The sequence below is a fragment of the Penicillium crustosum genome, assembly GCF_028827405.1.
Source record: "Penicillium crustosum strain IBT 35664 chromosome Unknown utg000001l_segment0_segment0, whole genome shotgun sequence".
NCBI lineage: Eukaryota > Fungi > Ascomycota > Eurotiomycetes > Eurotiales > Aspergillaceae > Penicillium > Penicillium crustosum.
The window spans coordinates 2,137,201-2,150,225 of NW_026623122.1; the positions used below are offsets into that span (position 1 = coordinate 2,137,201).

General features: G+C 46.7%; 5 protein-coding genes across 5 annotated transcripts; 3 read left to right on the forward strand and 2 right to left on the reverse strand.

Moving 5' to 3' along the window:
- Nucleotides 1-1,121: 1,121 nt before the first annotated feature.
- On the forward strand, nucleotides 1,122-3,190 carry N7487_000807 (putative acyl-CoA oxidase; the record flags this gene model as incomplete). Its single annotated transcript, XM_056868555.1, has 7 exons — nucleotides 1,122-1,287; nucleotides 1,340-1,538; nucleotides 1,615-1,734; nucleotides 1,793-1,942; nucleotides 2,003-2,519; nucleotides 2,574-2,628; nucleotides 2,682-3,190. The coding sequence occupies 7 exons, from the start codon at nucleotides 1,122-1,124 to the stop codon at nucleotides 3,188-3,190; spliced, it is 1,716 nt and encodes a 571-aa protein (XP_056733339.1).
- Nucleotides 3,191-5,437: 2,247 nt separating this feature from the next.
- Nucleotides 5,438-6,067, forward strand: N7487_000808 (hydrophobin family protein; the record flags this gene model as incomplete). The annotated part of the gene is made up of 3 exons (XM_056868556.1): nucleotides 5,438-5,872; nucleotides 5,925-5,956; nucleotides 6,004-6,067. 3 exons carry the CDS (start codon nucleotides 5,438-5,440, stop codon nucleotides 6,065-6,067), a joined length of 531 nt encoding a protein of 176 aa, XP_056733340.1.
- A 611-nt stretch (nucleotides 6,068-6,678) lies between these two features.
- Nucleotides 6,679-7,431, reverse strand: N7487_000809 (uncharacterized protein; the record flags this gene model as incomplete). The annotated part of the gene is made up of 1 exon (XM_056868557.1): nucleotides 6,679-7,431. The coding sequence occupies one exon, from the start codon at nucleotides 7,429-7,431 to the stop codon at nucleotides 6,679-6,681; it is 753 nt and encodes a 250-aa protein (XP_056733341.1).
- A 1,041-nt stretch (nucleotides 7,432-8,472) lies between these two features.
- Nucleotides 8,473-9,726, reverse strand: N7487_000810 (NAD(P)H-dependent flavin oxidoreductase). The gene is made up of 4 exons (XM_056868558.1): nucleotides 9,669-9,726; nucleotides 9,530-9,612; nucleotides 8,739-9,467; nucleotides 8,473-8,671 (listed from the first exon to the last, which is right to left on the reverse strand). Exons 1-4 carry the CDS (start codon nucleotides 9,709-9,711, stop codon nucleotides 8,528-8,530), a joined length of 999 nt encoding a protein of 332 aa, XP_056733342.1. The 5' UTR covers nucleotides 9,712-9,726; the 3' UTR covers nucleotides 8,473-8,527.
- A 1,145-nt stretch (nucleotides 9,727-10,871) lies between these two features.
- N7487_000811 (uncharacterized protein) lies at nucleotides 10,872-11,709 on the forward strand (the record flags this gene model as incomplete). The annotated part of the gene is made up of 3 exons (XM_056868559.1): nucleotides 10,872-10,993; nucleotides 11,054-11,141; nucleotides 11,274-11,709. The coding sequence occupies exons 1-3, from the start codon at nucleotides 10,954-10,956 to the stop codon at nucleotides 11,707-11,709; spliced, it is 564 nt and encodes a 187-aa protein (XP_056733343.1). The 5' UTR covers nucleotides 10,872-10,953.
- Between the last annotated feature and the right edge of the window lie 1,316 nt (nucleotides 11,710-13,025).

Below are 13,025 nucleotides of genomic sequence, written 5' to 3' on the forward strand. Positions count from 1 at the left end.
TACTCTTAGCATACCCATCTGCGCTGGGCGAATGTGACTTTTGATTTAAGATCTACTCCGTATACATGCACCTCGTCCGGATCTTCGTCCGGTGCAAATCTCATAGTGGATAAAAAGTGGAGACCGTGTTCTAGCCACAAGCATCACCGAACGGTTCTTTCGTTGCAGAAGGAAATACATAGAAGATCAGAAATTCTGTCAAGCACTAAGTTATCATTGATGAAGGTGACTCTAATAGTGCCATTGAGAGTGATCTGTCTGAGGGCCAATTAACAGATATTGAGGGAATTAGCCTTGCAAAGACAAATCAATATAAGAAAAGAGACACAAATTGAATAGGGTACCTGGTAACCATGTGACTTCGAATCACATGTTTGTGCCTAGGTATAGCCGAAGATACGTCAGACACCTATGTCCACCAAAACTCCTCGGTGAATTTCGACAGGATAAGGGCATTTGAAGCCACTGAGACATTTTATGGATCGATCTCACAATTAAAGTCCGCTGCAGTGAGGAAGATCCTAAACCCATTATATTGCTCCAAGTACGGAGTACATCGCGGTCAACGGATCCACTGGTTCTCCGTTCTTTGCGGAGACTGTACTTTTGATTCACGTTATCGGTCCATAATGAATGGAGACTCAGCCGGTCATGATTTTCGGTGAACCCACCACGGAGCTGAAGTTCATAATCTTCTGCATACTATCGCGTCATTGATCTGAATGTCTCGGACTGCGTCGGGTCAGATCCGTAGACTGATTTTGATCGCCTGGATAGGAAGAAAAAAATGACCATGGTAATGTCCAATGACAAGTAGATCTGTTGTCGGCTCCTATCTCGGCTAAGCCTTTTTATACCGATACATTCAGTCCTCTAACTAGAAACGGCAAAGAATCTTTTTTTTTTTTGATCCCCTATACGCGTACAGAGTACTTCATACAAATGCACTAAGTGCGACAGTTCAGCTCCGATCAGCTTATCGAACAAAAACGGTGGATGTGGCTGGCTAGCTCTACTTGAAATGTATACAATAGTTTCGCTCTCGTGGTATATATACATCTGGGTAGTCGCTTCATGGTCGTAAATATATTTGTACTATTCACACAGAAGATTTGCCCATCATGGAGAACAGAGTACAGCAGCAGCTACAGCAACTACAGCAGTTGAACCCTGCAATGGAGGATCTAGCACGTTCAGAGCTCTTCAAACCAGCCCCGCGCTCTTTCAGCCTAAAGGAATCTACTAGACTGAGCTACCAGAGGGCGAAAGCCTTCGCTAATGCATATGGTATGCCCAACCTATTTACTCTACCAGTATATACAAGCACTAACTAGAACAGGCTTGACACTTAAGGATGTCTTATACATCACCCCTAAGTTCTGGAAGCTGCACCGAGAGCCTCTATTGACACTCGATGGCGGGGCTTTCACCCTGCTTAGTATTCAGTGCAACCTCTTTGTGGGCACTCTTGCTCCTTTTGCATTGAAGCGTCCAGAGCTTCAGCCGATCCTCCAATCTGCTTTGGATTTTGATATCTCGTGAGTCCATTTTTAAGGAAAATGTTCGGATACGGACCATTTCAAGATTAGGAGCTAACAGATGGTTGATATCTAGGGCACAATTCATGTTGACTGAAGTGAATCATGGATTAGATGCACGGAATATACAGACAACCGCAACAATTCTACCTGATGGTAACATCGACCTTCACACTCCTTCCCCAAATGATGCAAAGTAAGCCGAGAACTATCAGACCTCAATTGTCTTGAAATTGGCTAACGGATATTCTTAGGGTCATGCCGCCAACTACCCCGAGAGGTGGTCTCCCCGTAGTTGCAATTGTAATGGCTCGTCTTGTGAATGAGGATAAAGACTGTGGGATCCGGCCATTCCTAGTCCAGCTTGGAAACGGAAAAGAGATGTGCAAGGGTGTATTATCAAAGTGAGCCTCCAAATACCCTCCCCTGCCGTACATATACAGTGAGAGCTAATTTATAAAAAGGGCTTTGCCTCAACGAACTGGTGCCCATCCAGTCGATCACGCTCTCACATACTTCGACCACGTCCGTCTACCAAGTTCTGCCTTACTTGGCAGTGCGGAAGAAACAGAAAACAAGCGCGAAGCATTCTTATCATCGATCCATCGCGTTGCAGTGGGCACTCTCTTCCTCTCGGGGTGTGTCATCCCATCACTCAAGCTGGCCGCCTTCAATGCCGCATCTTTCAGTCAGAACAGGCTTGTCAGCGGCCAGGATGGAAGCCCAATGGCAGTTATTGATTTCCGGACTCAACATATGCCCATCCTTCATACCATCGCGCAGTATAGCGTGCTAGAAGCATTCTTCGTTTCTGCAGCGATGACGTTCCGTGAACAGAGCGTTGACCCGCGAGTGCGCCATGGTATAGCCACCGCTTTCAAGGCGGTATCACTTGGTCATTTCAACAAAAGCACCAATGCTATGAACGAGCGGTGTGGATGGCATGGACATTATGAGCATAATCAGCTTCTTCAGATGGAGGTAAGATCTCGGAATTATTCACTCATCTTTTGCTTGACTAATTCATCTTTCTAGCTGGAAATGCGTGGTGCATCGACTGCAGAGGGCGATATCCGCGTGCTAGCCATCCGTACGTGTCTAAAGCTTTGAAAATGTTTGAGAAAAGACTAACAATAAATAAAGGACTCGCATCTGAACTATTGATCGGTCGGTATCAAATGCCACCACCAAACGATCCTAGCAGTCCCATTGCTCGACATGAGGCCTCCCTGTTCTCTGAAGCGAGGGACCTTCTTCACCAAGGTGCCAAGGGAGCTCACCGAAGCGAGGGATTCAATCGGGACATCCTTCCGCTCACTCTTCCATTAGTTGAGGCAATAGGCCACAGAATGGCCTATGAAGCTGCTATAGATGCGAATGTCGACATTAACTTGCTTAACCTTTATGAGAGCGGAGTTGTGAAGCAAGACTCCGCGTGGTATGTTGAACAAGGGGGACTCAGCAGGGAAGTTCAACGCGAAATGGAAGCTCAGGCGGTGGATGCCTTACTTCCCCAGATGAAGGATCTGTTATTGGCTTCTGGTGCTCAGCCATATAGCAATGCGCCCATGACTTCGAAGACGTTGTGGGATGGTTTCGTTTCGGGGTTGGAGGTCTTCTCGGGAGATGCGCCGTCTGATCTTTTCCCTTGATTTCTGAGGGAAAACTATTCTTATTTTGAATCGAAATAGCGATATATTTTCGTTAGATAAATAGATGTTTTATAGGATTACATAGGGTTGACAATTATTTTTTGATCAAAAATCTCCGGGAGCCTACTTGAGCGGGCACCTTGGCAATTTAGACTCATGCTCAGGTTCAAAGGCGCGTTTTTGGAGGCTGCAATTACTTCCATTTATTAAGATCCTGAAAAGCCGTCTATATAAGATAATGTTCCTATTTATGCGGCCAAAATTATTAATTAGTAAATGGCTGACTGAGAACAGTATTTGCACGATGGCATAGCCGCCTCGTTCGTTAGAGTTGGAGCCCATTAACGTAAACATGGTTGGTCAGAACTGGACGGAGAGATCGATTGGATCGATTCCGACCTTGAAAGCTGTACTGGAACTGGTGATCAATTATTTAAATAATTTAATTTAACAGGGATGGGGGGCGTTAGGAGAGAAACACTTTAACCGATTGGCACCATGGACCACCGGGTGTAGAAGTGGTATACTGAGTATTAGACATCGGTAGATAATATGGTTGAATTCATTGAACTATTGCACATTTAAAAGATACAATTTTTATTGTTAAGCATATGTTGTAGATATATATTCTAGGCGCTGTTTGTAAAAATATAGTGTATACCCGCACTCTGTTGGGATATATATCTTGAATGAATCTCTCTACGTTTTAAATCATCAATCCAACCTCACCAGTCTAGTAGGAAGAAAAGAAAAAATAAATTATAACCAAGCATTTCCTAACTATGAGATTTTGGTATATCCATTGCGTGGGGACTACATCACACCACCTAGTTCACCATCAATTCGTTTTGTGGTATACAATTTACTACTTTTGGGAATTAGCCTCGAGTAACAATAGCTATGCTTTTGAGTAACAGCTACTCTACTCAAGTGATGTGCTATCTCATACCAAAACAGCACAATGGAAATCAGGCGTCACTTCCCACTACATTCTCCATATCATCCATATCATCCATATTCAAGCGTGACTATACGGACACAACAGTTAGAGCCAATAGGACTTTCGTCTATAGGAATAAATTGTGATATACATTGAATGAATCTAGCTGGACCCTGGCCATTCTCAAGGTCATCGAAAATTTGATTCGAAAATGCGATATGAGACTACATTGAGAACTAATGTACACTAATAATGTGGATGAACTATGTATATACCAAGGGGAAGGATTGTTTGATCAAAAATTGAAGGCAGGGGACAATGTGTACAACCTCAAACCCTGCAAACAGGACCGAGTTAGGGTTCTGTGGGAACCCGTCCGGGAGGAAGCTTGGCGGTAATCGACATTGCTCTCGGAAAGTGAAACCCCCAATCGGAGACTTCACGGGGTGGCTTGTGACTAACATTACCGTGCTTAATTCCTCGCAGTTGGAGAGAAATTAAACAATGAAGGGAGTGTCTTAGCTCTCCCTACGTAGCTTTAGTTCCCGTGCAGTGAGCGCCCTTGCAGGACCCTACGGGGCACTCGACCACTCAGAGGAAGAATTTTAGTAGCCTCTCACCAAAGTCAGGAGCCTGCCATGAGTAGTGTATGCGTGACATGCCTTAGCTCCCGAAGTGCAGAGACAAAGTCAAATTAAAGGGAGAAACCCCCTTGGGTTGGAATATTGAAGTGTACAGGTACCACCCTTAGAGACCCACTTGAAGACCTTAAGCTTAGTTTGATTAGGTTTATTGGCGATGAATGTGGTTCTGTAGGTAGGAATTAATTGTACAGCACACTAGATCTGAATCATACCTGTTTCCTGTTTTCATCCAACATTACAGAAAAATTGTGGGCACGAGTCTCGACCAGACGAGAGCGAGGGTAAGGGAATGTCAGGGCAGTCCCTAGGTCGTGTGAAGTGAGAACCTCGCGGTAGATCCATACCAGGGAGCCTCCACAGGAGCACCCTGGTTGGTCTACAGGATCTACAGAGTGGAGCGATCTTCCTCTCCCTTCCCTTCGCAGTAACATTCCGGGGACATACTGGAGATGATCTAGGGAAGCAAAAGCATTTTGGCCCTGGAATATGGAGTCAGGGCTACTCACAGACCGCCAGTAAAAATCTATAAAGATGAGGTGATTCATCGCTCCAATTTGGTTTTTTCTTCATCAGCATCAAACACTCTCATTCACTCTTTCCTTCTCTATTCTTCAATCTTCTAAACTCTCCGAGTCTTCTCTCGTTCAATTCCAAACCATCACAATGCAGTTCTCTATCTCCGCTCTTGTCCTCGGCCTCGCTGCCACCGCCTACGCTCTTCCCCCTGGAGCTCCTACCGCCGGTGGCGCTGGTAGTGGCAACGGTGTCGGCAACAAGGGCAACACCGACGTTCGCTTCCCAGTCCCTGAGAACCTGACTGTCAAGCAGGCTCAGGCCAAGTGTGGTGACCAGGCACAGCTCTCTTGCTGCAACAAGGCCGTCTACGCCGGTGACACCACCGACATCAACTCCGGCATCCTCGGCGGTACCCTCAGCAACCTGATCGGCTCTGGCTCCGGTGCTTCTGGCCTCGGTCTCTTCGACCAGTGCTCCAAGCTCGACCTCCAGATCCCCATCATCGGTGTCCCCATCCAGGACCTCATCAACCAGAAGTGCAAGCAGAACATTGCCTGCTGCCAGAACTCTCCTTCCAGCGCCGTAAGCACTCCAGCTATTCCACTGTATAGAACCCCACTAACCATTTCGACAGAACTCCGACCTCATTGGTCTTGGCCTCCCCCTGTGTTGCCCTTGGCTCCATCCTCTAAGCGTCTCGCTATGTTTTCTAGCATCATGCAAGAAGCACTGGCTATCATGCCGGCTCTTTGGACCTTGGTGCAGAATTCGCCATGAGTGGAGATGTGGATTGTTATCGATTTCGGGAATGGGAAGCAGGCTTTTGGCTCTTGTTTGATTAGTTAGAAGTCCTGTTCAGATCGCATCTCGTGTATCATAACCTGTATCGTGTGGCACTCCTCGGAGAAAGAAGACCGTTTTTGATTTTCTGATTATGCTCCATATACTTCTTGTTTTGTGCTTTGGGACCATCTAGCTGCTGTCTAGTGTTGGATTTCTCTCGCATACATTACTTTAATTCATTCGATTCTCTTGCATTATTTCCACTGTTTCGAAACTGTAGAATGTAGAGCACAATCAAACACAGCTGCTTCCTAAACCCTCCCTATCTTGTAATATGTTGTCCCTTGCAGCCACTTCCTCCACAGTCCCCCTAGAGCGCGTGACTAGAAAGCTAGATCTTGTTCGCAGCCCTAACTAACGACTTCCTACCTCTTGATCGCAATTTCAATTTTTTCATCATCCGTGGACACGAACAATATCAGTCACCATCTATCGCCATATAAAGAAACATAGATGTTCAATTTTAAATTCATTCAAACTCCCATCCCAATTATGTACCGATAAAACTGACACTCACTCCAGTTCTCACTCCAATTAACAAACATTTACCGCAATCTCCCAAACCCAACACCCCCCAATACACTATTTCTCCCTTTCTCTTCTTGGGCCTCAACCCACTTCTCATTCTTCTTCTCCACCAACCCCTCCTCCTCTGTAACCCCCGCCGAATCCAACCACTTTGGCGATTGTAGACCACGCGACGAAGTCTTGATCGAAATCGACGAGCGTGGGATATTCAACCCACAATGCCTCTTCAACAAAGCCGACATAGACATCTTATCCTTCTTCTCAGAAACACATTTTTCAGCAGGCGAAAAGCACTTCTGGGCTGTTACCGGGGACGAAACACTCGAAGCTCCCTTTCCGGAATAACCAACATTTTCTGAAGCTTTGTTCGTAATCTCAACAGGCGCTTGTAGCACCCTCCTCGGCGCCTCAACAGGCGAGCGACAATCCAATTTCAGAATGGGATACGCGGGTCTGGACAGCACCCTGGTAGCGCGATCTGTTGGCTGGGAAGGGGTGGTATTGGCATCGAGCAAGGTCTGCATGTTTCCATTCTCTGGCCTGGTATTCATACGGTTTGCTGGTGACTCGCATGGTAGCACTGGCTCGTGGAAGGAGTGGTGGACCATGGTTGAGGTAGAGTCCATGCTTGCTCTGGTCGAGACTGTTCCAGAGGTTGTTTTGATTAGGTCGTTTGAGTCTTCGTCGTGAAGTTCAGTGCTTGTTGATGAGAGTCTTTTGGAGAGGCGGTTCTTGCGCATGCAGCGTGATAGGGTGGATATGAAGCCCATTTTGGATTTTGAGGATTTAGGTTGTGTGAAGATTTGTGTGTGTGTGTGTAGTGGTGAGTATTGTCTGGTTGAGTGTCTTGGGTTTAATGTTGATATTGATGGAGCTCGGGGTAGCAGGTAGAAAAATGGGTTTAGGATATATGAATTAAATAACTTATTCCGGGGAGGAGGGCAAAGATAGGAACTAAATTAAACTGCATTCAATTCTGGGCTGGAGATACGTCGGACGAGGTATGTTGGTATCTAGATCTTCACGGGGTAATGCTAGTTTATGTCGACTGCAGTGCGACGGAACAGGATTTGATCTACTTGCTGGTGATGGATTGCGTATTCGAACCTCGAGCACACCTAATTTTACCTCGATATCACCTAATCCTCGCTGTTTAAACTGTAAATGTGCACAATAAAAGCATAACAAGCATCACCGTATAAGCCGGTGGTAAGGGTTGCCCGGGAGAGACCAATCATGGAGAATGATATCATGCACAAAGGCCACGACAACAGGAAGCACAATGAAGAAATCGAATCAGCAACTGAAACAGAGCCAATCGTTTAGACCGGAAACGTAGTTTGTTTTCAAGAATTTCCCAGATGATCAATTATTGCATGCAAGGATGTCTCCACTTTCTTTTTGACCTCGCATGAAAAGGCGGGCTTTGAAGAGAACATCTCATTCTTTCTATTTCGATTCCAGTTACGGGGTGAGGTGAGCTTGGAAAAGGACCCCGCCATCGCGTTGAAATCATTGATCATTATTGTTGGAGGTTGGTGTTGAAGGAATGCCCCGAGTATCCGAGGATCTGCGTGCAGATCCTTGATACAATATCACGGACCCTCGCTCGGGAATGCTTATTACTGACCGTTGACCAACCCCCTCCCCCTTTGGGGAGTGGGTAACTCTTATTTTAGCACCGGAAATGACGTGGATCATGAGTGGCATGAAGTTAAGATAGGAAAAAACTCGGAATTACCATGCAGGATGCAAATGTACGAAGCCAGGTCGTCAAAGATAAAACCAAAAAATCCCAACTAGTTGATTCTATTGGATCTTTCCAAACAATATGAAGCTAAATACACATCTGTAACATAAAACCCTTCAAAGCTTGCTGGAGGGGGCATCGGTAAACAAAGATCTGGTCCGGGCCATGGCCTCTAGGGCCTCCTTCTCAATCCGAGTGAGCAGGACCTCGCAAGTCGGGATGTCATGGATCAAGCCGATAACCTGACCGGCAGTCCACACCTGTATGACGAAAAAGTTAGCAAAAGCACATGAGACATGCATAATTTTGGAAGTAAAAGTAACTTACGCCGAAATCAACGTCACCATTGATGAAGACCTGACGGCCCCGCTGGCCGCTAACATAGGGTTGGACCTCACTGAATTCGCCAGTCTTGGTCTCCTGCTCCACCTTCAATGCATCCTTAGCCACCTTATTAGCGAAAAGACGGGAGGTGTTCTTCCACCGACGCAGGACAAGCGCAGTATCAGTTTCCTGTGCCGCGACAATAGCCTCCTTAACCTTCTGGTGGATGGGAGCTTCAACAGTGCTCATAAAGCGAGTACCCATGTTGATACCCTCGGCACCAAGAGCCAGGGCAGCAGCAAGACCCTGGCCATCGGCAAATCCACCCGAGGCGATGAACGGAATGCCGAGTTCCTGACGAGCACGGCTCAAAAGGATGAAGTTGGTGATATCGTGCTCACCGACGTGGCCGGCACACTCAAAGCCATCGATGGAAAGGAAGTCCACGCCGAGCTTGACGGCGGACTTTGCATGGCGGATTGTTGTGCACTTGTGCAGGATAATGGTGCCAGCCTTCTTCAGCTGGGTGATGACGGGGCCTGGGTTGTTACCGGCGGTCTCGACGATCTTGACACCTTCGTCGATGATGACTTGGGCGTAGGCGGCATAGTCGGGGGGAACGATGGCGGGAAGGAGGGTCAGGTTCACTCCGAAGGGGTATTTGGTCATGGTCCGACATCTGCGGATTTCTTTGCGGAGGTCTTCGGGGGTTGGTTGGGTGAGGGCTGTGAGCTGGATTTTGGTGTTAGATATTATATACAATTAAGGCTTTCGTTGGAAAGTATACGACGTACAAGTCCAAGTCCGCCTGCGTTGCTGACAGCTGAGGCCAGCTCAGCGTATCCAACCCATTGCATACCCCCCTGTACGACGGGCACTATATGTATGATTAGCAGGTGGTTATATATAGGGAATAGCGAATTTATAGCCCACCTCGAATACCGAGCTTTCGTGTCAAGGCTGTGTTGAAAGGCATCTTGTTAGGTTGGGGTATCTAATCTGATGATTGCGGAGTCAGTAACCTTAAGTAAACAACGAACCTAAACAAGGGGTAGATATACTAACATGAATATGATCACCTATCTAATTCTCGGAGTATAGAGTCAAAGAAATAATCAAGTCTTTGAACACAACAAGACCAGATAATAAACCTATGTTACAACCGCGGACCTCACTGTTGTGGGGAAGGTCCGAGGTGCCGAGGTTGCACCTGGGCACCTCCAAGGCTGGGCGCCTGTGGGCTCAATTTTTGGATTACTGACCAGACGGGCCGATTTTAAGGAGCCCTAGAGCACTTTGTTCTGCTTGTGAATAATCAAAGGATTGACCTGTAGAACAAATATAATGCTTAGATCTAAGAGAAGAGAAATGTATATCTGAGTTAGTTGGTCCCCTGACATGTGACAGGAACCAATTTATATGGCCACATGTCCAACCTTTTAATGTTGGTGAAGTTTACAGCTGACAATATTTTAGGCGGAGGCAACCAAAAACTATCTTATAGGTGGAGGCAAGTAAGAATATAAACAATGTCAGCTGTAATGAATTATTCATTGTATATTGCGGATTATTATAGTGTAGACGGCTGCATAACTCGAGCGGACATGACAACTGTGCAAAAAAAAACATAAATGCCTCAGTTGGATGCTTCTCCAATGGCCAATGCCGGCTTTTTTAGCATTTGTAGTAACCCTTCTGAATCACCATGCTGTATCCAAAGGACCTAGTAAATCTAAAAACATCAACCGATGTGATACATGTAGTATGTATCCCTGATATGAAACCCCTTCCCCTCATTGGTAGAGTGGAACGGGCGATTAACGACGGGACTCTCCTTCTGAGAGCCTCTAGATCCCTCGGCGTCCACGACAGAAAGCCGCAGTCAGTGAGGGAAAGCTAGACACGACGACATCATCCCAGCCAAAACCGGTAGACGACGTGAGCGGAGACTCTTGAGGAAGAGAAAGAAAGGAGCAGCTGCGGACGAAAGAAAGTGGGAAAACAGGCGAGATGATCACATGACTACAGTAGCGCGTCGGGAAAAAGGATACTCCGGCTGGTAATAGACCCGATCTGATTGGCAGACGCCGACTACCGGGTGTCAGTCCCGTGACTAAACACTCCCGTACCCGAGGTCGTCCGTTGATTCCGATCGTTCGCGAGCCACTTGGGATTTCTTATCCTGATCAAACAGAACAATCTCAACTCCGCAATCACAATGTTCTCTCAGAAGGTTGTCCAGCAGTCGATGCGACGGCGTATGTTTACCCCCAATGCCCACCTTGTCCGAATTTGCGATCTAACTTATCCCCGAACAGTTGCCGTCCAGCAGCCGTTCGCTATGCGGTCGTCCATGATGGGCGCTTCCCCTATGGCCGTTGCTCTCGGCAAGAACATCCAGACGAGGTCAGTTACCCAGCGCTAAAACGGCGAGTTTCAATTGTTTCACCGACCCTCGGATGAAGCGCCTCTCTCGAAATCCTACGTCATCCGCAATCGCCAGAAGTCCCATACTGACCAGAGAATCGTGGTCTATAGACAAGTCACCTCGGCCCCAAACACTGAGGACCCCAGCCAGATCCTCGTCAAGCAGCGTCTTCAGCGCCCTGTCGCCCCTCACCTTAGCATCTACAAGCCCCAGATCGGCTGGATCGGCAGTTCACTGCACCGTATCACTGGTGTCGCTCTCTCCGGCTCCCTGTACCTCTGGGCTACCGCCTACCTCGTCTCTCCCGCTCTCGGCTGGCACCTCGAATCGGCCTCCATGATCGCCGCCATGGGTGCTCTCCCTCTCGCGGCTAAGGTTCTCCTCAAGACCACCCTTGCCCTTCCTTTCACCTACCACTGCATGAACGGTATCCGCCACTTGATGTGGGATCTTGGCCGTGGTCTCACCAACCCTGTGATTATCAAGACTGGCTGGACTGTTATTGGCCTCAGCGTTGCCAGCGCTGTTGGTCTTGCTCTTATTTAAATGTTTCCGTACCTCATACCTCCGAATTTCCTTATGTGTTATTAAAGTGCCTTTTCTCAAATATACACGAATCCGGTCAATTGGCGCAAGCTCAAAAGGCGCTGATTCTGTTTCTTCTGTTCAGCTTTTCTATTTCTATTTCCATCGGAAATTAGTTTCGGATTGGGCTAGATTACTTGCCATGATTTTAATCTATGAGTACAGGAATATTCGGCCGCTTATGCGGCTCTGTCATGTCTTTTGGTCGTCTTCTTATATGACTTTTTATATGGCTTTTTTCTGAATAAGTTCTCTATTTTCTCCAGTTTTCTAGACAGGCTACGGAAAACGGCGGAAAACCGGGGGAAGGCTTAAACTGTGTAGATGACTTTGAATCCTTCGGAGATTTATTTTTAATCTTGAAACTCTAGATGCCCCTCCTAATATCGTCTGGTTTTGTGGTCTACCTATGGATGTTTGTTGGCATCTATATATCAATGTGCAAATGCAGTCGGTATCACTTGGTATAGTTCCATTAAGCTACCTAGGTATCTTGCCCGACGATGGATACACGAATGAGAAATGCACCTCAAGTATAAAAACCGCTCACCCAAAATCCATATTCTCTCTCACGGTTCGCTTTCACACATTGTTCCTTCATTTTGCCTCCTCGGGGTCCAACGTTCTTCATGACTTTGTTCTTTTTCCACCCGCAATTGATATTGCATTGACAACGATACACATTGCATTATGATATCCCAGTCGCTCATGAATGCATATCCCCGCAGTAAAGACCGTAGTTGAAATGTTTTCCAGTATGATCTGTAAAATAAGTCAGTACTTGCTCATATCATTCTTCGATCTGGCCAATATATATCTAGGAGATATATCACTGTATAAACCACACTCACCTATTGTCCCGTGTCGCCTCAACGCCAAACAAAGAAAAACAAATCAACTGCCATTTAAGCAGGACTAGGAGGTGGGTTTGGTGGGAAAGGTCGTGGCGAGGGAGGGTCTTGCACTGAGTGATCACATGCCAGGATGCATCCCGCAAACGTGTAGCACGCCTGGGCCGGCGATGAAGGGATGGCCTGGAAGCCATGAGAAAAAGTAGTGCAGCAAGCCATTTGAATATCTCGAAAGGCACGAAACGAAGGTGGTTATAGTAGAATGGAGCACACAGATCGGGGCTGATAGAGAAAGAAGTATAGATATTCAACGAAAGACGGGCAAAGTACACAAGACGAAGAACTTTGGTGTTTTAAAGGATGAAAATTAGAAACCCGGAAAGATCAATATCGTCTATTTAAGTGATTCCAGAACCTAGGTTTAGC